General features: G+C 39.2%; 1 protein-coding gene across 12 annotated transcripts in view; it reads left to right on the forward strand.

The window, feature by feature from the left end:
- The window catches only part of nav3 (neuron navigator 3), a 272,465-nt gene that overhangs the window by 83,361 nt on the left and 162,767 nt on the right, over nucleotides 1–26,337 (forward strand). For 11 of the 12 annotated variants that reach the window (XM_028043455.1, XM_028043457.1, XM_028043458.1 and 8 more), the window contains exon 1: nucleotides 7,456–7,920. The exons of the other annotated variant lie outside the window; for it this stretch is intronic. In XM_028043455.1, coding sequence (XP_027899256.1) covers nucleotides 7,660–7,920 — 261 coding nt within the window. In that variant the 5' untranslated portion in view covers nucleotides 7,456–7,659. Of the gene's footprint in view, nucleotides 1–7,455; nucleotides 7,921–26,337 lie in introns of those variants that run through there. 12 annotated transcript variants of the gene reach the window in all.

The following is a 26,337-nucleotide window of genomic DNA, read 5'->3' on the forward strand; positions in this document are numbered from 1 at the left end:
TCCAGAAGCTGCTTTCATTTCCTTGCCGCTGATTGGCTTTACTCTGAGGAAGACTGTGGATGTTATTTTCTGCATTAGAGCTAATACACTTTCCATTGTGTGTATTAATGCATTTTAAGTTATATTTGGTGTTTGAACTACTCAATTATTTGCATCTTTTTTGCAATCCAAACAGTTCAGATCCCTTTTTCCTACAAATACCAGAAGTTGCCTGTATTTAGTATGCAAATTAGCACAATTAGACATACTTGAGCGTATCACTAAATGCTAGATTGCATCAAAGTGCTAGTACTAGGTTGATACATATCCCACTATGTTAGCTTTGAGACCAGAAGCAATCTGAAGTTGATTCATAACAGTATACTCTAACTGATTCCAAAATTAAAGAATAAATATAAGCCTCCAACATATTTCTTTTTAAACCTTTTAACACTGTGTGAGGTGAGAAGGGAGTATTTGCTCATTTACAACAAAACCAGAATTAGAGTTGATATTTTAAAATGATAGTATTGAAAAATATTATTAAAAATGTGTAATTTTTCCTTTTCCAGCATACTTTCTGCCTTTGTTTAATTTTCACTCCAACAAAAAAAGAATAAAAATTAAAACTTCAGCTGATGAGCTCTGAACCACTGACTATAAATTTAGATCTGACCTCTGACCCACGCGATGGTCTATTACAGGATTGGTTCACGCCATTAGGTAACGTGAGCGAGGGAATTTTAATAGTATAGCTTAAGAGGAGAATAAAGCAGCACAGAGAGAATAGAAATCATATGAAGGAGCAAACGAATGAGTGAGACAGAATGTGAATGCGAGTTAGAGCCGTCCGATATTAAACTGAACAATACATGCACAATTAAAAAGCCTGATTGGATGAATGCGTTTCAAGATTGTGGGCCACGGAGGATAAAATTAACCACCAAGAGTGAAACGTTGAGTAGAAAGCGAGTGAATTGTGCACAAGCTATGCTGGACTTCAAATCTTCTTGAACTGGAGGAACAGGAAGAGCTTGAATTGTCCCAGTCGGAGCACTGGGGAAATCCTGCTGCCTCAGTTGAACCACATACCTCCTTTGATTCAGTGTGGAGGAGCTGTTAGCTGGCTACAGCACAGCTCACAGAGGGATTCTGGATGCCTTGCTTATTTTTAATTAGCCAAAGTTCCACTTAATGTCTTGTTTATAACTACAGCCAGGAAGCAGGGCATTTTTCAAATTCCACCTCCCCACAAATGTGCTGACTCCCTGTTTGAAATCTCAAAGCAAAAAAAAAAAAAAGACTCAGAAGAACAGTTTAAGTTCCTGCAAAATGAAATGAATGATTCAGTCTGTGCTTACAGTAGGTACTGGGCACCTTTATCATGCATTAAACTAGGAATAGTCTGACATGACTTGAGACACTAGCTGTTTCCTTTACAAATGCGAACAAAAGTTGTTTTTTTAAATATATACATTCTGCTAATGTTAAAAAAAACAAACAGACAATTTAGTGACTGCAGTGTTTCAGTTAAATAAGAAATGCAATGAAAATAGCATGTGATTACACACAATAAGCCATTAAAAAGTGAGTGGATGCTTTGGACTAAACTCGCGCTTGATGTGCTCCGGTTGTGCATGGCTGCGCTCCCCATGTGTTCGTTCCTCTTTATGTGGAGGTGCCTTTCTGTTGTGCGTGTGCCCGCTTGTTTTATTTTCCACGTCACCTGACATGTGGCCGACTGATAACATTATGACAGAGCCAGGTGCGTGGGCCTCCTGGGAGAGCAGGTTACGGCTGTGTGTGTTGGTGTGTGTTTGCGTGCACGGTGGGAGTCGTATTTGGGGTTTGACCATCTTTATCTCCCTACACCCCAACATGTTTGTTTTCACAGTCACAGTATAACATCAGGACTGACGTCATGTGACCCCAGGCAGTATCTTTTATATGAAGCACAAACACATTCATCAGTCAGTGCCGGTTTCCAAATCATACACCCCTTCGACTGCAGCAGATAGTAAACACATGGCAATTCTAATGCTGCCTCCCCAGCTGAATTTTAACGCTGAAGGGCTTACTTCACATCATCAACTACTTCATTAAACAACACATGTAAAAAGAAATGTCATTGGTTAGTCAAGTGATGTTCAGTAAAGCAGAAAAAAGATAAATTTGTCTTCAGTTTCATAGAAAACAAGAATTTCAAAGTCAGGCTATGTTAAGAAATTTTAAAAAAGTTTGGTAACACTTTATTTGAAGGGGTGTTCGTAAGACTGATATGACATTGTCATAAATATGACATAACTCCTGCTATGAACATGAACAAGTCTTTATGAAGTTTTATGATTGTTGTCATGAAGTGTCATTTGGTAAATAATGACACTTTTAAGGCAAAGTTGCTTTAAAAGTTGCATTAAAAGTCCATTAAAAGTGCCAACTTTGCATTATTTGGTAAATGTATATACTTGATTGCAAAGTTGGCACCTTTAATGGACTTTTAATGCAACATTTAAAGCAACTTTGTCTTATAAGTGTCATTACTTACCGAATGACACTTCATGAAAACAGTCATAAACATTCATAAAGAATCCTTCATGTTCATAACACGTGTTATGTCATGTTTATGACAGTGTCTTATGCACACTCCTTCAAATAAGTTACCAAAAGTCTTTTGTACCATATTTTTCATGTCTTTATTACACCTTATAAATTAGGCCTGTTCAGTAGTATTGTCCCCTAATTCTGCTCAAACGTGGGTTGTTTTAAAAAGTAAGCAGTAGGCTGTTATTATTCTTACGGGCTTAACACACAGAGGCAACATCGCTCCCTCTCAATTCATTTCCTATGGACATTGCTCAGTTAGGTGACAATTAGATGTCCAGCAATATTCGAGCAAATTTCGCTCTTATACTTGTAGACACGACACGACACAAGAAAGTTGAAAAATGAACATATGTCTCACTGGAACCAGTCAGTGACGGTTCCATTGACTGCCCAATGAGCTGAAAGTATACACACGTCTTCAACCAGTTGAAGCATGCAGACTGAGATTATTGTAATTTGTTAAAGTACAATTAAAAGCTTTTAAACCAACTAAATGTTTCAATTTAGCTCAAAATTGAAATGGAAGCTTCTATTTGGGATTTTCTATATTTTTACATCTGACTCCAGAGGACTCAGTGCTTCACCAGTCGTGAACGTCGCCACACGTCACTGCTCTAAATGAAGCTGGCAGACACCCTTAAGCTTTAATTGCTATCAGTATTCTTTTGCTTAATATTGCTATTGCCTAATGTAGAAAATTCCCATGTTTAATTAGTGAGCAATAAATATGTAACCAGAAACTCATAAGCAACAAAGTGATGCAAGGAGGTGAAAGAAAATCATCTGAACCGTTCACACTTTTTATGATGGTGTGTGCATGCACACACATTTCCAGTAATTATTCCAGTATTTTTTAGTGAATAGTGCAAGTTTACAACACATCCCATCTAAATAAACTTGGCAGCTTTAATTCAAGTCTCTCCATATGTAATTCAAGTGGAATCCAGTTTCATTCATTTCAGTCCAGCTCGTTTTAGAACAAGCTGATCCAGTAGACAGATTGAATCAAACTTGTATACAGAGCAAGTCCTAATAATTTCTGTAAAATGTCCATGTAAGAACACCACTTCAACTCAATCCCTCATTTTGAGCAAGAACTGGAGGGCAGTGGAGAGGAATAACTCCCTCTTAAGGCTTATATTTGTTCCAAATATAAAACATTCATATTTGGAACAAAAAGCTGTCAAAAAGGAGGAAGAGCTACAAAGTAAATAACTGGGCATTAGAGATGTAGCAATCACAGGCTGAAAAGTTTCTCTTTTTTTTCTACTGGTGCAGACAGTGAGTTAGAAACTGGTTGAGTGACATTGTACTTTCAGTAAGCACGTGGCTTGCATACCTGTATGTTTCCCACCCTTTTGTTTAAAGATTTGACAATTTTACAATTTTACTCACTCTGACATTTGAGTTGAGTGTCTGTCTTATTCTTGCAAAGAAAAAAAACAACATCTTTTAAAAAGAACTATCAGGTTTGAGCTGTAGCACGATCTGAAATATTAGTTTTTCATGCTTCACTGGTTGCATCATTGTTTTAACTTTAGCACCTGAAACTCAAGATGGAAAATCTGCTCAATGGAACAAGGAAGTCCAGGATAAAAAACAAAAAAACATGTAGGTTTTGTTACAAATGTAAAACAAATATACTTGAACTTGTGCACTTTACAAGATTCACCTTTTTTAGTTAGCCAGTAGCATGCTAGCAGCTCAATCTAGATGTGGTGAAGAGGATTTAAAGTTTGGCTAGCACGGGGTTAACAAGCTAGCTGTGGTTTCCTTGGATCCATAACGTCAAGATCACAAACCCACTACGGTCAAGACAGAACATATTCCGTTATGGGATGTGGAGAAATATGTTCCAACATTTACTTTTAGATTCTTCAAGACATTACCCTTTAGACTGACCTAACATGAGCATAGTTAGTCTCATTGTTTTGACCTGACAAGTGCTGAGTAATTCCCATCAAAATATGTTTATATGTTTCATTTCCTTTCATCATCAATGTTTCCCTTCCTAATTCAGCCACGACCCAATTGGCTCCGGCACTATTTTAAGAGAAGTAGTTTGCCCTTGTAGCCAAACATAAGGTTACCGACCTGCTTGGCTTGGTCCGTGTGTATAAAAGGTAACCTGGGATTGAATATTGACTTTGGAACCTTTACTGCTGTGAAATGAGGAGCTTGCACAACTGTATTACACCAGAAGTTCCTTTACCCACACGTCCGTCCAACACAAAGACATTTTCTCTGCACCCCGATGAAAAATAAGGCTCCTTCTGAGCTTTCAAAGCCTCACTAGAGTTTGGGTGTAAGTTTGTTTCAGTTCATTTCACCAGAACCTTATAAGACACAGGTGTCCCAACAGTTCCAGGCTGTGCTGGGAAGCTGGAGTCTGCCCAAATAGGCTCCTGTTCCTGCAACTGAGCCCCCCCACCACCCCCAGCAGGAGCTGGAGCCCAGGCTGGACGCGTGCCAGTCTTTCACGTGGTGTTCTGTTGTTTTAGACCTGTCATGATAGCCCCTGGTGCATGATTGAAAACATGTTGAACTTGCCGGTTCTATTCTGGGCGGAGGGAGGCCGAGGCCCTGGCAAAACACTGAGCCCCCATGAAGCAGAGCAGCAAAGGAAGCTGCCAGATTAAATATGTAATGAGGCCATTCTTAACAGGTTCCCCGAGAGGAACGTTTCATCCTAATATTTGATTGTTCTATTTGCATAGGTTAAGTGTAGGCCTTGCTTCAGAAATGAGAAGGCAATGTATAAGGACCTACAGCGTGGGTTTGTTGAGGAAAAGTTCCAGTGTTGCGCGTTTTAGGGAAATATTGCGCCTGCATATTCTTTTCCTTCTTTTTCTTTAAATGCTCCTTTTATTGGACAATCCCATCTTTAAACGGTCCAGTTGCCATGACTCCACACTGTGCCCCTCTGATTTCTGGACTTCCCTCAGCCTCCATAACCGGAACCAGATGCAACCTTTCCATATAAAACTCTACTTATGAGGGATTCCTTAGGAAAGGAAAAAAATAAGCAAAAACAAGATGCATGTCATATTCCATGGTTTTAATAGAGTCCAAATGGACCACATACAGGCCATATGTTTGTGGTGTTTGCAGCTGTATACTTGAAGGGAATCCACGCTAATTTTTCTTAGTCTTATGAAAAAAATGGTTGAAACAATAAAAAATCATTATTAAACATAAAAGAAAACTTCATTTAGGGGTTTGTTTTCAGGATCTTTTACTTTCTGTCATGATTGTGATGGTTGGATAAAAGAAATTGACTGGTAAAAGGTTTTCAGCTAAGCTATTTCATCCTCATTATTCTCACCTTCCCCACCTAATTATAGGCAACCCACCTCAGTCTCTATCCTCACTACCAAACCACACATTTAAAATCATACTTTTTGTAACTGTGCTGATTAAAAATGCAGGTTTGGTGAATAATTTGAAACTCAGCTTTTTATTACATAAAGATATATATTTATCTTGACATCAGAGCGAAATCTGCCACTTCTGCTCCATTATTATTTTAATCTATTAAGTGCCTTGTTTTTACTGCCCACATGAAAATAGTTTAGGGATTAAAAAGTTAATTGTGCTAACCCTAAAGCACTGATCATGAAAATTAGTTCTGCTAATGCTAAAGTGCTTCTGCAACACAGTATTTAGCGAAACCTTATGCTAACATGCTAACTTAAACTGAGATGATATCTGCCTTTGAAAAAATTAAACCTTTCAGCATCAATTAATTTTGACATCGTAATTTACATGTTCTATAATGTCTTTGGATTTGCATATATCTTTTTATATAATTCCTGTGTTTGTTGTATGAAGTAACATTATTGGGGAAAAAAGAGAACCTGAGCAGAGGACACACTCTTCATACACTTCAAAATAAGAGCATGACTCTAAACATCTAACTAATTGAAGGATTTTTAATAGTTCACAATTTCAACTTTCACATTTTCAAACTTTACTCAACTGAAGGTTTACAAAAACAGCCAGGTAAATTAGAATTTATGCAGAAAAAACTTTACTTAGGCGTTTTCAAAATGAGCAAAAACGCTAAATGAAAAATTAGCTCCACTGTTAGCACATTAGCAGTTTAGCAGAAATGTTTTCTACAACTGACGCCTCACACTTTTTTTTACCTGAACGTTTTTATTCTACCACCCAGATCTGAAAAGCTTTACTGTAACAGAGCTCTCCCACAACATGATGCTGCCTCCACCTTGTTTTCTCTGCATTGATGGTGTGTGAAGTCTTAGTTTTTAGACACTTTTAACATTTTTGTTTGTAGACTTAAGAAGTCTAATCTGCTCTGATCCCATCAAAGCACCATCTTCCACCCCTACTGCAAACTTTGCTCAACTAATAAGATGGCTCCTGAATGTCAGAGCACCGTACCGTGTTTAAAGGAACCAGATACAAATGCATGCCGCACTGTTTAGCTTTTTGTGTAAAGCAAATTAAAACCTTGCAGTACTTTGCGTTGGCTTATCACATGAACTTCCCTCAAAAGCCACGAAAGTTGGTGGTGGTAGCATGAAAAATGCAAAACAGTTCAACAGACATAAATGCTTACGACAATACAAGACAGTCCTACACATTCTTGTCATTCTTTCTGTTACTCTCCCACCTTTTTTTTTTTTTTAGAAAAAAGTTCACACACACTGTGTGATCCGTTTCTCTAGATAGTGGCTGTTGTACCTTTCAGAGGAGTTTAGCCCCCCCCACACCCTTCCTCGCTCTGCTGTCTCTGACTCGGTGGTGCATTTCTGACAGGGCTAGGAGGGAAGGGGAGGGAGCTCTGCTGCATGTGGGAGGAGAGGGAGAAGGAAGAGCGCAGGAGGAAGGAGAAGCCCTTTCAGTTTCTGGGAGTTGCGCTCGCTGAAGGCCACAGAATGAGAGCAGTTGCTTTCCTCTCACTCCAACAGGCAACTGCAGGTTTTCTGTAGCTCTGGCTCCCTCAGAGGAAAAACCCTCCAGATTTCCTCTGATTTTTTTTTTCTTTTTCTTTTTTTTTAACTTCCTTTCTCCCTCCACCACCGCTCTTAATTTTTTTGGCCTAGAAGTACAATGCCTGTAGTTGGTGTGGCTTCCAAGCTGAGGCAACCATCTGTGGTGGGCACCAAGCCGGTGCACACTGCCCTCCCCATCCCCAGCGCCGTCCGAGCGGCCGCCTCGCAGGGCTTCATGGCCCGGCAGCGGGACCTCGGGCCAGGTGACGGCACCCCGGCGCTCAACTGTCAGCTGTCGGTCAGGTCCGAGTACCAGCAGGAGAGGAGGACGGCGGGAGGAAAGGCCAGAGCAGAGAGCGAGGAGAGCAAGATCTGCAAGGTAAGTGGAGGGCTTGTGTATCGGCCGGCGGCGCAGGTGTCAGGCTGTCAGCTCCCTCTGGGCTGCAGCAGGTGTCTGTCTTCCTCTGTAGCAGATTTCTTTTTTTGCACAGCAGTGAGTCATTTGTGCTGCGCTGGAATGTTGTCACATCTTCAACTCAGAGGGGAAAGTAGATGAGTGATGAATCACTGACCGTGTCGTGACTCTCTCTGCCCCGTTTGCGTTGTTTTCGGGGTAGAATGGAAGTTTTTATGAAGGAAACTTTAAAGACCCTTCTATCTACAGTGCTGGGGTAGATTGGTAGATTTCCAAACATTTCCAAAGCATGGTTTTACTACATTGTGTGTCTTACTTTCTTCCCTTTTTCCGATATACTCGGCTGACTTTCGAAGACTGCAGCTGAGGAGTTAAGTTGGTCTACAGAGTGGAGGGAGGAGAATTCAAACCTCCCCGCCAAATGCTTCCAGCAACCCGCTGGCCCATCCTACTTACCGAGCTGTCAGAGCGCAAACTGAAGCGTTTCTCTCCACCTGCCCACCAGCTGTCTCTTCTTTCTGTTTACACACAAATAAACTAGAAAGAAACCCAAATGTACTTTTCCAATCTGGATTTCATGTTTTTGGTGAGGAACAAAACGGTGGATTTGTTTTTTTTCTCCTGGGCTAGAAGAAACACAAATATGAGTCCATGCTCTGCTGCTGGTGAATCCTCCCAGCGTGTCTTTGACCGAGTCCACTTCGCCTCCTGACTGAAGGGGGGAGGTTTGGAGTTCAGCATTAACCTGTTGCTAAACTGACATTATTGTGACTTTTCTTTGAGTTTTTTTCATCAGTTTGGTGCATTAAACTGAGGTTCTGTGTCGATATTCTCAGTCATTTATAAGCCTGAGGCAATTCCTTAAATGATGCAAATGATTCAGTTAAAAAACAAAAAACTTGTTGAGGCAAAAATCTCTGTTTATTGATCAGCTGCCAAATTGTTTTGTTTTATTTTTTTTCTCACGGTCACATGTTTCAGGGAGAGTTATTGTGGTCGTGCAGCATGCTACTGTTTACTTTAAGTTAGCCGGAGAGTTAGTGAGAGATTGACTGGACTTGTAGGGAATCCTCAGAGCAGGGCAAGTAAAGTAGAAACGTTTACAGCCATGGGATACAATGCTAGACTTTTTATAGCTGCTCAGCCAACTGACTTTCAGCTGTTATCGGTCACTTCATGAGGGTAATCGGTCGGTACTAAGTACCCCAGGGGTAAAGGAACGTTTCATTTGTATACGGACAACAAATATGGTAAAAGTTTTGAAAATCAGCTGGATGAGCCACAATAGTTGGCTGCCTCAGGCGGATATTTATTGTTAAGTGGAGAAAATAAATAATCTCTCCACGACCTTATGTTTTTGAACCACCGTTTTTGTCCTTTACAAGTAAGATTGTGTTTCCTTAGTTCTACATTCTGTTCTATTTGTCACAGTTATTTTGTTTGGTTGGGTTTTTTTAGAATTATTTAGTTTAGTATTTTTTGGTAGTGCTGTTCATGATTATATGATTTGTTCCCCCTTTGTTTCCTTAGTTTTTAGCCTCTTTAAAGCATGTTGTTGCATTTATGATACACTTGGCTGCATGTAAACAACTTTACAAGCTAAATTTGACTGTTTTTTAAAAAGTCTGTTAAATATTTGATCAGATAGAGTTGTGTCCCACAGGTATGACAATTTTCATACCTGTGGGTATGAAAAAATAGTTGAACTAATTTAGCTATTGGCAAAATAGATAAATCTGTTCAACTTACTGGGTAACTTTAAACTCATCTGACAGTTCCTATACTATTTTACAACTCAGTGTGACTTACAATCTCTATTGTAAGTAGTAGAAAGATTACTTAGAAAGATTACTATTACTTATAATACCTCAACAAAACCTTATTTGAAAAACTTCTAGCTATTCCTTTAAAGCCAGTGTTTTGTTTGGGGATTTTGAAGCTGAACATGTCCCGTTTTTTCCCCCTACTTTGCGGAAATCCCTTAGGGGCTTCTCATCATCACCATTAACCCAACTTGACAGTTTGACACTTTCTGCAAGCACGTCCTTCTGATACCTGCACTTAATATTCCTGGCAGTTTACAGATCTTAAACTTCTCATTGACTGAGCATCACCTAAATTGCTTCGGAAAGAAAATCAGTGTACCGTAGGCAGGAAGAAATCTCTGGCTTGCCCCGGCCTGTCTGTGTGGTTGAGGAATGGGTGGTATGGAGGAGTAATTAGTCTATCTAATTGTGTTGTGTAGTCCTTTAAGAACCTAAGAACTCCCCTGCATTTCAGAGGAAAAAAGACTGAAATCCTTTTCATTGCTCTGTTTACATATACCAACACTCCTTGTTTGTTTGTTTTCGATTATCATTCAGAATCAAGTGTAGGGGGGAGTGTGTGTGTGTGTGTATAGTGTGTATAGGGGTGCAGAGTGTGAGTTCCTGCTTGTTTGTGCAAATGCAACCCCCCACCTCTGTGTGGCCAATAGTGCCAACAAGTGTTGGCTTGTTTGCCAGAAGTTCAGCACATCCTTACTTTGGTTGTATTTTCCGAGGTTTTAAGCATTTCTGGAGGCTCTGCTGGAAATTTCCACCTTCCTCTTTGCAACAATTCAATTTGACCCGTAACGGAGACCCACCTAATGATGAGTTGAGGCAAAAGCTCCTCAATCTATTTTATTATAAGCAAAAGTAAACGAACGCTTCACCGGCAGAGAGACAAGGCAACAGATGCAGCAACTGCAGCAGGATGACCAAATTTGGGTGTTGCACATTTTAAAGCATTAAGCCTGCAAGAAGACTTTGCAAAGAGCTGCCAAAGTTAATCTTCCCACAAATACCTTTGTTACAACTCCAATCCCTTTCCTCTGCTCGGGTTGAACAGTTTAATATTATCACATGTACTGTAATGTAAGGGTGAGAACAGGGTCACTTTTGACTGAACGGCTGCCGCTCCCTGGCTGGCTTAGAGGGTAATGGTGTGTGGAAAGGACACAATTATCCTTCTTAGACCAGGTTTATATTGAATGGAACTTAAAATGTGTTGATATATTCGGCTGTGTGTTATTTTCCTTTTGCAGCTAAAGTAAAACATGGCTAAAGGCATTTATGCTAAGTGTCATTTAAATGAAAAATAAGTAGATTGCTACAGTGTTTGAGTGGATTAGAGGCTGATAAATCCATTGTTTTATGCTTGTATTGCTAATACTAGCTAACCTACTTTCTGATAACATTATTGGCAAATTGCATTGCTTTCAATTGTAATATGGTATGTTGTTCCTAGATCTGCGTTAGCTTCTTCCTAGTTGAATTTAATCACAATTATATATAAAAAATAAATTGATTGCATTTATCCAGTGATACAGGTGTTAAATTAGGTAACCATTATTAATTTGAATATGGTAATATACAGTACACACCATAGATATGAATTTAGGTATGATTCAAATTAGCAACATTAGACATTTTCCACTCTCACATATGTAGATTATGTTGGTGCTGCTAATGTTTAAAACTGAATTCCATGTAATTTCTGTATAATATATTTAGTTGAGTGCAGAAAAATCCTAAATGATGGTTGATCATGGGTGTAATGAGATCCCGCAAAATTAAAACACAATGTTTCTCAAGTCTGTCTTAAGAATTGCTGTCCAGTTGCTTTGAGCTTGACTTCAAAAGGGGAAATAATTTTAAGGTGTGAGGAGCCTCTAAAATGAAAGGTGTGTCCATTAATCTCGATAAAAGTAGCTAAAATCTAGCCCCTTGTTCTATTCTTTGCTACATATAGGACATCTATATGAAGCAAAGCTATTGAAACAATTGCTTTTTTTTACCCAGTCGCTAACGTTTGGCCATGATGTATGTAATGCTCCAGCTTCAGTATGACTCAGTCTGTAAATTGCATACACTGTAAACAACAAAAAGAAAGTAGGGCCACAACATCTTTGCCAGCAATAAAATGTCTTAAACATTCCTTTTGCTCCAACTTTAATTCCTCAATATTTGAAAGTGTGGCCAACACGGATTGAATGGCTTCGTTTACTTCCTCCGATGCCATTGCCAAACTACAACCCTGTATAGCTGAACTACGATTACAAAGCAGTGCAGAAACTCAACGCCATCGTTCCCAACTCTTCTGTTTGTCGATCGCTCAGTTGAAATTCATCATTAGAAATCAAGCTAACTGGAAGAAATCCCAAATAGAGCGCTGAAGGGAGATGAGAATCAAGTGGAATTTCATAGGAAGCCAATGGCCACGCTAAAGAGTAGCAGTAGCAGCTTTGCAGTTTAAACCTATTGGGTTTAAACTGCAGACTTTTCAGACCTTTACAATATTTATCAAAACAAAGATTGCTTTGATAGTTTTTGTGAAAATGTAATTGCTTGTTCCTGTTTGCAACACTACTTTTAAGAGCAATGTTGTTTTCCGTAGTATTTTTTCTCTTGTATTTGCTTTGAGATTCCAGACGAGTTTGCAGAGCAGAGGTTAATAAGGCAGAGCTCCTATGAGACATTATTAAACCACAGCTTTGCATGTCTTTGGTAGTACTGGGGAGCACCTGCGCTTATCAAAGGCTTCATCTTAATCTTTCCATGATTTGGAGCTGTCAGAGATACCAATTTACCATCCTTGATGGAGATGAGAACAAGGTTAGACGTTTTGCTCTCCTTGTTGTACTTTATGCTGACAGTTCACATCAGTCACTGCCAGTGGCACTGCAGGATGACAGGCCATGAAGAAGCATTCACAGGAATGGACCAGGCTTCAATAAAGTGCAGCTCCCACTGATATGGAATTAGTTTGTCCCTCATGACTTTTGGCTGCTGTCCAAGTCACACAGCCAGGGGTAATTTAGTGTTTTTAAAGAACTGAACTCTACATAAAGGTCTTTTATCAAATATTTGACATGTAAATGAAGAAAAAAAATCTTTTCATTCACTTTCCTCAATATTTGTGTACTTTTACTTTAAGGGGTCTGCATTCTGCTGTTAATCTGCCTTACCCAAGTGAAGAAAAAATCATTTCCGTAGGGTAAACATGGCTGTTATCAAAAATTTCTTTCACCCAACTCGTGACCGTTACATGCGGCTATTTTTGCGAGCCTTTGATGTTCGGGAAATGTTATCCTGCAGAGTACGTGAGTATTTACCGGAGGTGCAGACGAGTGCCAGACACGCTTGTCCACTTTAAGAACAAAAAACATCCTGTTGACCCTGCGTGCGTCCGTCTGTGCAGACGATACTCTACTGACTGCAGAAAACAATCCGGATCTATTGTTGTCTATTTTCTTATTTGGGTCATCTTCTGCTCTGTTCCGGATAAACTTCTAGACGGCAACATGGACACGTTCAAAGTAGGTGCAGTTGCGTGAAGTGTCAGTAGTCCAGTGGCTTGAGTGACTAGAATGTAAGCAGTGGTTGTTCTTTCTCTGGGTGGCCCTTACTGTGTGTATTTTCTCTCTTTAGCTTTCCGTCTCTTTGTCTGCATGGTTTTCACTTTGTATCAACTGTTTTATGGGTTCCAAGAGTCTTTTTGATATTTTGGAATGCAAACTGGGTTTGACTTTTCCGATTCACATAGGCTTGTTTCAGTGTTCTGTTCAGAGCCACACCATTTCAACTGCAGCTCCATAGGTGGGCTATTATTTCTGTCGACTCAAAAGAGAAAAAGTTGTCAACTTTGGAGGGATTTTTAAGCAAGAATTTGAAGCAACTTTTTTGAGCTTCCTGTTTCCGAGGAAGAAATCGACCCGTTTAAAAAACATGGGATTTCACATCTATTACTGGTCCTAACAGGTCCATAATCATAATAGTGTCAGTAAGGTAAAAACACTGGGATGGTAGGATCATGTCGTGGAGATGTTTTTGTTTTAATATTTAACGAGGTTCGTGTTAAAACATCAAATACGTCTGTCGTTGTTTCTTTGTGTTTTGTGAGAAAGGTTTTGTTTTTGTGTATAATACATGTATAATAATTATTCTCCGAAAGTGAGACTTTTAGCTGTTTCCATTCACACTGTGTTTGATGCAGTGACATCACATACAGCCACTGCAGGACTTGAACATTTGTATTTCCTTGTGACACAGACATAAGAGGATCAGTGCTGTAAGAATTCCCACATCTACCTGATTGCTGCCAGCATTGTATTTTTTAAAATAACAAAAATTGCCAGAAGCGATTGCTTGCTACCTTGGCCATGTCCATGTCCATGCTCACTGGGAACTTAGAGCTCTTCAAACCCTCCATAGGGCGCTGGTTTGTTAGATCTTAAACCTACTCTCTATTAAACGTTTGTCATAAGCTTCCACATCCTCTCTACACAAATTGCTGTGTTTAAACTCAAACTCATCTTCAGAGTTGCATAACATCACTATTCATTTGCAATTTGTTTGCTCCTTTCTTGACTGGCCTGTTTCTCGACATAGGATACAGAAATAAATATTGAAAAATGAAAAAGGACAACTGCCTACATAGAAAAAGAAAAGTTACTGCTTTGTCTTGGCACCTTTTTGTATCAGTTTGACAAACTTTATTCTGAGCTGCAAAAGTTTGTTTCTGCAGTTGTGGCATCATGGCAGTAGAAGGTCAAACAGTCTGTGGTCTGTTCAGCCAATTAGAACTAATGTGTTAACAGGAGAAAGCACCCCAGTTCACTTTCCCTGATCCAAGCTGGAAATATGGCAGTGATTTCTGTTCTAGCACATCATATTGAACCATGAGATTATCAAATTAAACATACAGAAGAAAAAAAATCAGATTACCTTAACATATGCTTTAGCCACCGCAGATTTGATTTACTCATATTTCTTTGTGCTGGTTCATTTCATCTGAGATTTCCTAATGATCACTGGGTAAAAATTGAAAACAAGAGACAATATTATCCATTCCACTGCTTTCTTTTCCCTACTTCTTTCAGTGTTCCCTGTCTGACACGCACTATATCATTGCCTTCCATTCCACAGGGAGTCTGCAGTTGGCCGCAGCGTTTAAATCTTGGAGTGAGAACACACAGAGCGGCCGGTGTTTACAGTACAGCCACACCGGTTAAAAATACTCTCCTCTGGAAGTACAGGCGCAGTGTTCATTCTGAAACTTCAAGATAAATTAGACTTGTCGTAAAGCATTTTCATTTGCAGAATTTCAGGAGCAAGGCATTTACGAAGAATTTCATTGTTCAGGTCGACTTAGATGGTGACTAAAATACCATAATTCATGGCAAAATGGACATGCAAAATCCAAAACTATATACATTAAATGATTTTTTATAACTTCAGTGTTGTGTAAGCCCTCACCTGGAGTGAAAGTGAAACATGCCTGGAAGCCCTCCAAAGTGAGGCCTACACTAATTCACGCATTAGAGGAGCAAATCTTCTCCAAAGTTCACTCCTGATTACAGAACTCCTTACAAAGCTTAGTTTAGCCTCCCTTCAGACAAAACTTATTCCAGCCTTTTATATCCAGAATCTTGTTGTCATACTTTTTTGGTCATGGGGATCAATTTCGGTTAGAACATAAATTTCCAAGTACGTAGTTTCAGCTCTGCTCCTTCATCACTATCAAAATTCAAGCAACACACCACTTATAGCAGATAAAATTTTGATCCATCCCCTCATCCATTTCCTCCTCCATCATCCAATAGTCTTAAAAAGGCTGCAACATGCTAGAACTACTCTCTGGCTTGGCACACAGCCTCACACCTGATCAAGAGAAAGTAGTCTACTTACTGTAACGTCTTCACACTTGACTGAGAGTCTCTCTCATGCATGCTAAAGGTAAAAGCTTAAAGACAAAAAGAAGCAGAACCACATCATCTGCATTAAAGGAGAAGTTCCAAAGTTACGAATTCAGGGTCCTGTCCATGAACACAGCACATCACATTTTGACTACTGACCATGTTGGGTGTTGGAAGTGAGGGATGGGAGTATTGAACGGAGCGACTGCATTTGCTTTATCAAGTTGCTTATGCTAGAGTAGCCATCACTTCTACTTGTTCAAATCAAGCTAATTTGTCTGTGGAAGTGGCGCTCCTATTGTGGGAGGCAGGCTCATGTCCATGTCACCTGAAACTGGGTTCATGTAGCAAATATCAGCTCTATAGTAAGGTCTACCACTCTTTAAACTTGAGCAAATGAGCCTAAACCACTTGACTGGAGTGGGTTAAAGTTATTGCAATAATTTTTCAAGTTCTTATGAAAGTCTGGCCTGACCGTTTCCTGTGTGAGGTAGCCATGCAGTGACCTGTTATAAGTACCACCTGTGTGCAGTGTTGATCTTCTTGTCCAACTTTTTGTAAACCCATAACAGACGCTCAAGGACTCTGCCTCAACACACTTGATGCCTACAGGTTGAAACTTTGCACTAACTCAGTCAAGACATGCTAAACACACCCATGCAAGCTGCTTTGAGTGTGTGGCGATTGTTATCCATCTTTCCCTTCACCGCAGGTTTTTCCCATTTGTCTCTCTTTAGATGTCAGTTTTTCAGTAGGTTCTGTTTTCTTTTCATTCTCTTTCAGGACTCCTTTTCCAGCTCTTCTGTTTTCCACTCAGTTTTCTGTCACTGTCTCTCTGCTCTTTCCCATTCCCAGCATTCCTCTGTTAGTCCTTTTTTCCCCTTCTTTTACTGGAACCTTTCTTATATTCTGTCCCCCATTCAACTTACTTACTGTTATTTTCCTTTGACCTTCTCTCTTTTCTCCCCCTCTTTTTTTTTCTTGACCGCCTTTTTTTCAATTAATCTTTTTATTTCCGTAAAATACTTGATGACAAAACCAGAACGGGAGATTTAACACACACCTGGTTCAGTCCTGTTTCTCCAGCTGTCACAGATAAAATTTCCTTTCTCAAAGAATTGATCACTCTTTTTTTTTTACGTGTGATTTTTTTCTTCCTTATTCCAAACTGCATTGTGTCTCCAGTACATCAAGTCCTGAGTAAAGCAGCTGGAGGCAAACATCTGGGTTAACTGGTGTCAGAAACATCCAACCATGTATGGAGTGAGAGCAAACGTGTTAACACATCTAGAAACACATGCTAACAAGAGCCAGGTCTGCGTCTGGGTTGCTGCTAGGAATGCAAAGATTGATGTTGAGAGTTGTGTCTGTTATAGTGACTCATGACTTACTCAGCACTAGAGCAACTTTGAACAGATTTACAAGGATTCCTTGCACTTTAGAGTCCCACTGGAAGGAAGAAGTAACCTGTGGATCAGGAATGGCAGTATGCAAATTTGCATACTAATATTATGTCTTTTTATTGTAGAATTATGAACCAAAATTGTTGCAAACTTGTTGGTATCCCAACTCAGATTAAATTAAAATTAGGAATAATCTAATTTTGGTGCTCAAAAGTAAATTAAAATTTGGCATGCAAAGTTTGGCCAACCAACCACAGCTGGTAGGGCAAAAGAGGTGAAGAGGAGCACATGCAAGAAATTACCAAAAGGAACAGAATTGGGAACTTGATGTCAAAGTGACTGCTAAGGTTAAGAGATCTGGAGACAAAGTAAGAGAGGCAAGACCGAGACGGTTTGCATAATGCGGAAGAGGGGTCAGTGTATACTGGACAAAGGATGTCGAATACGCAGCAGTCAGGAAGGAGGGAAGAAAAAAGACTGTAAAGAAAATTCATACATGTTCTGAATGAAGTACATAGGAAAGGGAAGCAGTTTGGGGTAGGGTGAAAAGGAATCAGGCCCCTCTAGTGGTGACTGATTTGCTTATGGCCATGGTTAGAATAAAGTACACACACTCTAGATTTTCACATTCTAGGAGATAATTGCAATGCACTGATCTTTATTGGTTTATAAAATCATTCATATCTAACCTCAAGTGTAAAAATCCTCAACATTTTTCCACTTCTTTTTCTGACATTGCCAGATCACTTGGAAGATCTTATTTCAGCCTAAGTTTAGCACTGTATTTCTTGCATGAAACAGTACTCTCATGAACTCTAACATTCAAAATACAACGTAACTTTTTTCTTTCTTTTTTTACAATTTCTCAGTGCTTTCTATGGTCTCATATTTGACTCTCTACTTCTGGAAAGCCATTTGCAGATGTCTTACCCTTCCACCCGCCCTTTTGATGAACATTTTTCTTAACTGTAGAATAATGAAATGCCAATTGTTTGGAAAAAGCTTTGGAACCCTTCCCAGATTGATGGGCAGGCAATCATCACTGAAAGGCTGAGAAATGCATTTGGAAGGTATTAAAATATAATGACAGGATGTGATGCTCATTATTTGCTTACATTCAACGTTTGATTGTTCAAAAGCGGCTGCTGTTAACTAGAAAACACTACCCAAAGCGTTTCCTAGGGGGATTCTAGATGGTGGTTTGCTGCTGGACTCTACTGGCACAGGCTTTTATGGGACACTTAACACTCCAAAAAAGATGAACACATATTTTTTGGAGTGGTTAAATCATCCTGCTTTGACTCATCATTACCCACAACCAGCATTTGTTAATATTTCTTTCTACTGTCTTTGAAACCCACATCCTTCCTTCCTTGATCACTTTGTGCAATAATGTTAAGCATTGCCTTTACCTTTTCATTAATTTGTGCAGTTTTAAATAATTGACCCTCGATTGTGTCGTGGGCTAAAATAAAACTCACCCACCCCTTTTCCTTTTGTCCCTATATTGGTCTCAGTTTGGTCCATAAAGCTCTCCAGTTTGGACCAAACAGATCTTTCGCAAAGTGTCTCCTGACACACATTGGGGTATAGTTTTATTTAGTGAATGCAGTTTTTACTCCCACCTGAAGGCTCGTATTGAACTTTAACAACTTCTTGTTTATCCGTCCTTAGAGGTTTCTGTTTTAGAGTTCATTTCCTCTCACAACGCTTTGGCCTTGGTTGTTTTGTCAGGCAGTGGGCTTGTTGAATTTCATTTGTACAAAGTACAGGGACATGACCAACAGAACCTATCCATAGTCTATAAAGTCTATGTCTTTGTTAATGAAAAGAATGATAGGATAAGTTACTTTCTTGGAAGAGGAAGAAAATGTAAACTGGATACTTGGATCATTTTTAGATAATATATCAGTGATGGAATTGTAGGTTAATTGTTAGGATCCAATTAGTCTCTAGGGAACAGTTTGCTCTATCCATAATCTTTCAGTAATTGAGCAAACATTAATATTCCATTAGATTCTGTAATGATGAAGTGCTGAAGGGGCTAATTTTATGTGACATTTCGCCTTAATACCAGAATGTAGTTGGCAATTGACTTGAAATGACAGGACAATAGGTTCCTTGTGACTGATACCAAAACCTATCTGATGGCAGACCAGATACTTAAAATCACCTGACCATTAGGAAAAGAAAAGACACAAGTCTTTTATGCAGCTCATTACTAATACCTACATGAGATACAAAAAAGATTCATAAGATCCATACAGTTGAGCTCTTGGATGTCGGAACATCTTACTCTAGATGTAGACGTAGACAATGGACTGACCTGGCGGTGCCCAACTCACACAGGGAACCATCTAAACTTTGTGCCAAAGAAATAGCCTCAGCTTTGAGTATGCAAAGACCATTTTAGTTTTTAAAAGTAATTCCAGTATCTTGTAGTCCCACATGAAAATGTACCCCACAGCCCTACGTATACGTTGTGAGGTCCTTATACAATATATAAGGACCTCAAAGATCCTTAAAATTAAAAAAAATGGACCAAGAAATCTAATTCTAATGACAGGACACGGGTAAAAGACTGAAAAAAGACAAAGTGATTAAGAAGACAGTGGACATAGTGGGACTTAAACTGGAGAGACTAGCATAAGGTACTTAACAAGAAATTAAGATCCCACAACACCAGATTGTAACAGATAAACAAATGACACTGAGGCCTTGCCAAACCAAGAAATACAAGGTCTTTGGTGAGATGTGTGGAGCATGAGCTTTTCCTAGAAAGGAGATAAACCTTGAGAAGTAAGAATTCCTGGACTGAGGACAGATGTCAATGCCTCATCTAAGTGTGAAACTATCTTTTTTCAGCATTCTGGTTTTGAGAGCGTGGAGACACTTAGTGAAAGGAAATTTCGAGGGTTGAGAGGAAATAAGTGCGACTGTGAAAACAGAAAGAACAGTAGCCGATATGGCAAGAGCCTGCAGTATGCCGTGATTTAAACAAAATGAATATTACCTTGTAGTTTCCAACTGGCTCTGGGCCACACATTATGGAAGAGAATTGAAGCAGGAGAGAAAGTGGATGTGGGCTGGAGGTCTGAAAATATAACAGGAGTCTGATTGGGCACCCAGTCTTATGCAGATGAGGGGTTTTATGATCAGTGGGGCAGGAGGGAACCTAATTACATATACAAGCCTCAGATGCAGTAAGGGAAGAAATGAAACCTTTTGATTGAAATCACTAGTCTGTGATTTACAGAACTGACATGAGGATTAATGTCTCTTATCAAGTTGCTGAGAAACCAAACACTTTCTGTTGCCAGTAACACAATTGTAGCCTAAACCTTGCAGAATATTTGATCACTTTTCTCATTTAGACTGGTTGGTTTCATGGCACACAACTTTTAAACATAGTCAACACCACAATATCACTATACAATTTGAATATTAGAAGAAGAAAATTAAAAGAAAAACTCTGTCAGATGAACTTTAACCTGACTATAATCAAACTTTCACCTTGATTTATGGCAGTACAACCGCCTCCACTCTTCAAAATAAAGGTATCTTGAAATTTCTTGACCTGTCTATGCTTAGTTGAAAAAGTGAAGCTCGATAGTCTTGCAGTCAGACCTAACCACATCTGAATTCATAGTTTTGAAGTGATCTTTCATAATAATATGGTACGGTTGGGTGTGTTACATTGCACTGCTAAAATTACCTTGCATATTTATGTCAATCATTAAGGCCTCTTTATGCAAAAGCATAAATATTTGTTTGAAAGGCTTCTTGGATGGTAAACCCTTTGGGTTGTCAGATATTTTTAACCAATTACCCAACATATTTACAACATGTACTATATGTGTTTGCATCTATGTGAAAATTCTATTTGCATTTGCGCAGGTAAATTACCTTTGGTGGCTTTTCTGTTCCTAAGTAAAGGCAAAGCGTGCAGCATTATGCGAGAGCAGCCTAATTTTCCCAGGTCTGCGTCTAAGAGTAGCACTTGGCGCGAAAAGCCCGGACTGTAACTCTTTAATCGCAGAGTTGTTTACTCTTTAAATCAGCACAATTCAAGAGGTTTTGGGAGGGCTCCTCGGGCCTTGGCGCGGCAGCATGCAGACGTTTTTACAACTCACTCTGCTCAACACCATCTTGATAACAGATTCCATGGCCAAACGCTCCAAACGTGTGTGCTTTTCTAATAAATCCAGATTATGCAATCAAACGTTGAGGAAAGCAGAACTCACAAATACCGTAAGATATGATTTAGATTTTTCTGTTAAAGTCTGTGTGAAATGTGCTTCTGACTCTTCTGTGCTTAACATTTCATGTGTGTGTGTTACTAGCTCCAGGTGTTGAGGCTTGCTATTTTTGGCACTCTGCTTCTGATAGAAGTATAAGATAGAACCACTCAAGTTGACTTTGACTATATTGTATAAGTTTTAGCTTATACACTGCCTTGCAATGGTATTTATACCCCATGAAATCTTTAATATTTTATGTCACATCACAAACATCAATGTCTTTTCTTGGACATTTTAGATAATAGACCAAAACAAAGTAGTGCATAATTATGAACATAGTTTTAAATCAAAATTTCTCTTCATTTTTGAGTCAGTAGCTTGTAAAACTGCAATTACATCTGCAAGTTATTCAGGGAATGACTCTACCAGCATCACACATCATAAAGTTGTCATTTTTCCTTTTAAAATACCTCAAAATCATTTAGATTACATGGAGTGTGTTGATATTTACCATTTCCCTTCTTAATTCCCTCTTGAAATAGATTCCTGAAATGGTTTTAGTTCTGGACTTGGACTAGGCCATTCCACCTCATCAATATTCTTTGAACTAAATCATACCATTGTATCTGTGACCGAAATAAAAAGCTGTTTCCTACATGGTTTGTTGCAAAGTTTAAATTGAACTTGTTTTGGCCCTAGTGTGTATGACTGGTGGTAATTCTGTTGATTTCTGCAGCATTAACATTTTGGGTTATTGCATAGCTCAGGATATTGTTTTATAACTTCACCCTTCTTTAAATTTACCCAAAACCTTATCCCTGACCACTACACTTAAAGATCAGAGAGAGAATCTCACAATAACCCTCATTATAGTACAGTAAGAAGCAACTGTTCAGTCATTTTCCCTAAGGAACAGCTGCTTCTTTCTGTGTAAGTATTTTTTGATTTTACTGTCCATCAGCAGTTCTTGTCAGTATAATAAAATAAAGAGGAGAGTAAGACACTTCATCCTTTTTAGAGTGTCACTTTGTCAGCACAGAGTCTGTGCATCAAGAGGTAGGGGGAATATTATGAGGCGATTTTGGGTACATTTTCCACCACTGTCCTTAAAGCTGCCAAGCCCATGCAACCGAGCTGAGACGGGATCTGGCTTATTTAGTGGCTGCTCTCTGTCTGTCTTCAGCATTAAACACTTCACCTAACAGTTTGGGTTGGAGAATTAGCCGCACTGGGTGCAAATATGTTTGCGTTGGAAGTAGGTGCTGAGCTCTAATGCACTGCCATCCACGTCCAGTGGTACCAGCAGAATACAGGCGGTGGAAAAACTTGGAGTCTTTACTTGAGGAATTATATTTGTGGTTGTTTCAACACGCGGCCGAAGTGGTTGGCCTTGGAGGTTGTGTAACATCTAGAGGTCAGGAGGGCTGTAATTAGGGCGATCTGTGTAAATATTTGAACATATTTATTGATGCTTGGTGACATAAGGAATTATGCACTTCTTGCATTCAAGGCTGCACAGGCATCCCAGTAATACCTCACTGGAAAATATGCATGGAAGCCCCAACTGCAAATTTCCCTGGTATCAACGCAGGCTGTGATAAGACTCACTGCTCCAGAAGAACTGCTCCTCGTAATCGCCTCTAAAAAAGAAAAACAAAGGCAAATAAGATGAAAGACCAATCTGTTTTTAACATTGTTATCCATGGAAATTACTTTGATTAAAAGTAACGTAGAATTAAACTGAAAAGTTAATTTACATCATAATTCCAGTGAAATGTAGACTGGCTTTGGTCCACATTGGACTTGATGAAACGATGTGAACCAAATCCAGCAGGTGACTGACTGTGTAATCTAGACTGGATCTCCTTTATCTCTAAACCAATCTTTCACCAAACTTCACTTCCAAGTAAAATGCAATTGTGACTTTGGCTGAAATTTAGAGATTTCCAAGGTAGCCCCACAAAATTGACCTCAAAATACCACAAAAACAATCACAAATTCTTGGGGAATTGTCTAACGTAATATTCTAGTTTTAATGGCCACAAGCCCTAGCTATTTAAACCATTGAACTGAATTACTGAAATAAATATACTTCCTTCTTTAGGCTATATCTCTACATTGTCTAGAAACTGCTGGATATTTTTTTAAGTTGTTTGGCAAGAAGTTCCACATTTAGACAACACTGCAAAGACACCGTTATGTCATGCCAAACCACTATGTGGCACTGTGATCTTAGCATGTCTTCCAAACACTTGAACACTTTTGACCCTTAGCTTGCACCCCACTAGCATTTTGTAAACCAGTACCTGTCTCTAAAAGTAACACATACATATTCCTGAAAGTTATCTGCCCGTGCATTTATAGTACAAACCCAGTAGCCATGCATTCTGCAAATGTTCACTTTCACCTCTGGGGAGTACTTCACAGCTCCTCAGGGGTTGTTACTGAAAAGTTCCACTCCGAGACCTGGTTTTGAAAACTGCCGGTGGAATCATGTATAAGATCGGCTGGATCACAACAAAGATTTTACAGTTTCACTAAAGAGCGGCTCCGTGAGACAGGTGCCTTAATCACAACCAACAACAAAAACTCATTCAAAACCTGCTTCCAATTTAAACATTTTTCTTATCATGATTCAAAATGTTGTTTTCTACCTTAATTTTTCTTTACTTTGTAAAGTTTACGAGTTTGCCATGAGTCATCACTGAGTGACCCAGTACCCTTAGATGTCTGTCTTGGAAAATTACCAAAGAAGCCAAAGTGTCCAAGGAAAACCCATTTCCAACCATGTTTACTCAAGTTATATCTTGCCACAGATGTAAAAACAGAACTGTGGGTTTCTCCAAACATCTGAGACTCAGAATATTCCAAGTATTGTAAAAAAAAACCCCTCAGAGGTGGCTGCTGAGGGTCAGCTGATGGGGGACTGTTTACACGGTCAGCTGCTGAGCGCCTCGGGGCCCATGCGTTCTGCCCCCTATAAACAATGCTTATCTCACCAGTTCTCCACAACACTGACTGCCTGCTGCTGCTTCCTCATCCTTCGCATTCTTCAGTTAATGGAGAAGCATCTGCCCCAGATCTTGTTGCCTCCCACTTTGAGACACAGTGGGAGGCAAAGAGGAGAATGTTTTCAGCTCAATCAGTTCATAACTAGAACCTTTGTATGCATTTTGTTCAGATCAGAAAATTAAGGAAAGGGAGGCAGTATTTTTGTTAGCCGGTACCATTGCTTGTAAAATTGACAACAGCTTGAAACCCTAGCAACCATTTAGTTAGACCAATCTAAGCACTAGTTCTCTACTAAATATGCTGAGCATGTGAAATAACGGGGTCAGAGAAAGTGACCTGTGCTGGATAGTTTTTTATTTGTCACGGAGCGCCTGGAGCTGTTTAAAACTATCATTAAACAGTAAAGAAATGTAGACCACAGCTCTGCAGAGCAGTGGAGTTAATTTAGCCACAGTCATAATTGCTTTAGTGGTCAGTTTTTATAGTGGGAATGTGGAGAGGAATAAACTCTGAAGTGGATAGCTTTGGCTGTAAAGGGTTAGTTCAGAGTTCAGTTTTAATTTTATTATTAATTGATTTGATACTGATTTAGATCAGTTGTTCCAGTTATTTGTTGTCATAAATATAGAGTTGTCAATCGTTTGTAGAGTTTTTGTGACCGCATTTTGATAGCAGAAGAATGTTCTGATGATTTTATTTCTCATCACTGTATCAACTTTTGAGGCATTTGCCAGTACTGAGTCCCCGTTCATACTTTATTAATTAATTATAAATGTTATATTCTTGAAAATATTCTTCTATATTCTTTGCTTAACACCCATTTACCCCAGATGTCCACGTTGCTGCAGGTCTCTTGATAAGGACGCTACTTGTTCTCATTGCTCATAGAACTTCTCATATTCTGCTCTAACACATTGGTTAAAAAACCATCTGTAATGTTGTGACATTGCTTTAGCTAAAATACACATAGATTTTTATTATTTATTGGTAAAAATAGTGCCGATTTGACATTTAACTACAGTCTTCACTAAACACAAGAAACTACTGACAATGTTTTCACACAGAGCCTTTAACCACAGCATTTGTCTAAGGCTAGCATGCTAACTCTTTGTTTTCATATGACCTGTTGATGATGTGCAAAAAAACCGTAAAATTTGAAGGTCAGTGTTTCAGTTGCTTTCTGCACTGCTCTCGCTACGTCACTGAGAGTTGTCGAGGAATATTGAGCCCGACAAGCAAAGTGTGTCGCATCACACTAGCTGTGTTTTCATTTACCATGTGTTCAATTACACAAATTGGAATTACAAAAGTAAAATTGGTTCCTGACAACACATCAATTCTGGAAAAACACTTTTGTCAATAAAATGGTTTTATTCTAGGATAAGGTGGTTTTTCGCCTGTGTCGAATTTAGTGTATTTCTCAAAAGTGCAATAGAAAAACTTTTTTGCATCACATGAGTCATGTGATCAACAACCGGATGTTACTACTGGCAGAAATGATGAAGAAGACGACAGGAAGTGGCAGGAGGACAATGGCGCTGCATGTTCTTTAATGACTTATTGTGTGAACAAGCTTATTCATGTGTGGTTTTAATTGTGTGTCTTACTTAACAGAAACACAGTAATTGTGAAATTGTGTTTTTTATACGCTTGTGGAACATCCCCGACGTTTTGTAATGAAAATGCAGCTACAAAGACAGAAAGTCGCACCAGCTAATACAGACTTTTTAACAGCACCCAATGCGAGGGTGAAAAACACTTAGATTGTTGGGAAAAACAGATTTTCTATGAGACCAGCCACGTTAACAATTTTGAAAAAGTCTCCAGCTCGGAAACTTTTAAAATACTTAGGTTGGGCCCCAAGCCACTACTTGGCCTGAGATCAAGATGTCCCTATTTTAGACGCTAAGAGTTTATAATGCAGTTTTTCATGACAGTTGTTGCTAACTTGTTTAGCCTTTTGGGATGACCACCATACATGCACTTTAACTGTGACCTCTTAATG

Source organism: Xiphophorus couchianus, chromosome 17, assembly GCF_001444195.1.
Source record: "Xiphophorus couchianus chromosome 17, X_couchianus-1.0, whole genome shotgun sequence".
NCBI classification, from domain to species: domain Eukaryota; kingdom Metazoa; phylum Chordata; class Actinopteri; order Cyprinodontiformes; family Poeciliidae; genus Xiphophorus; species Xiphophorus couchianus.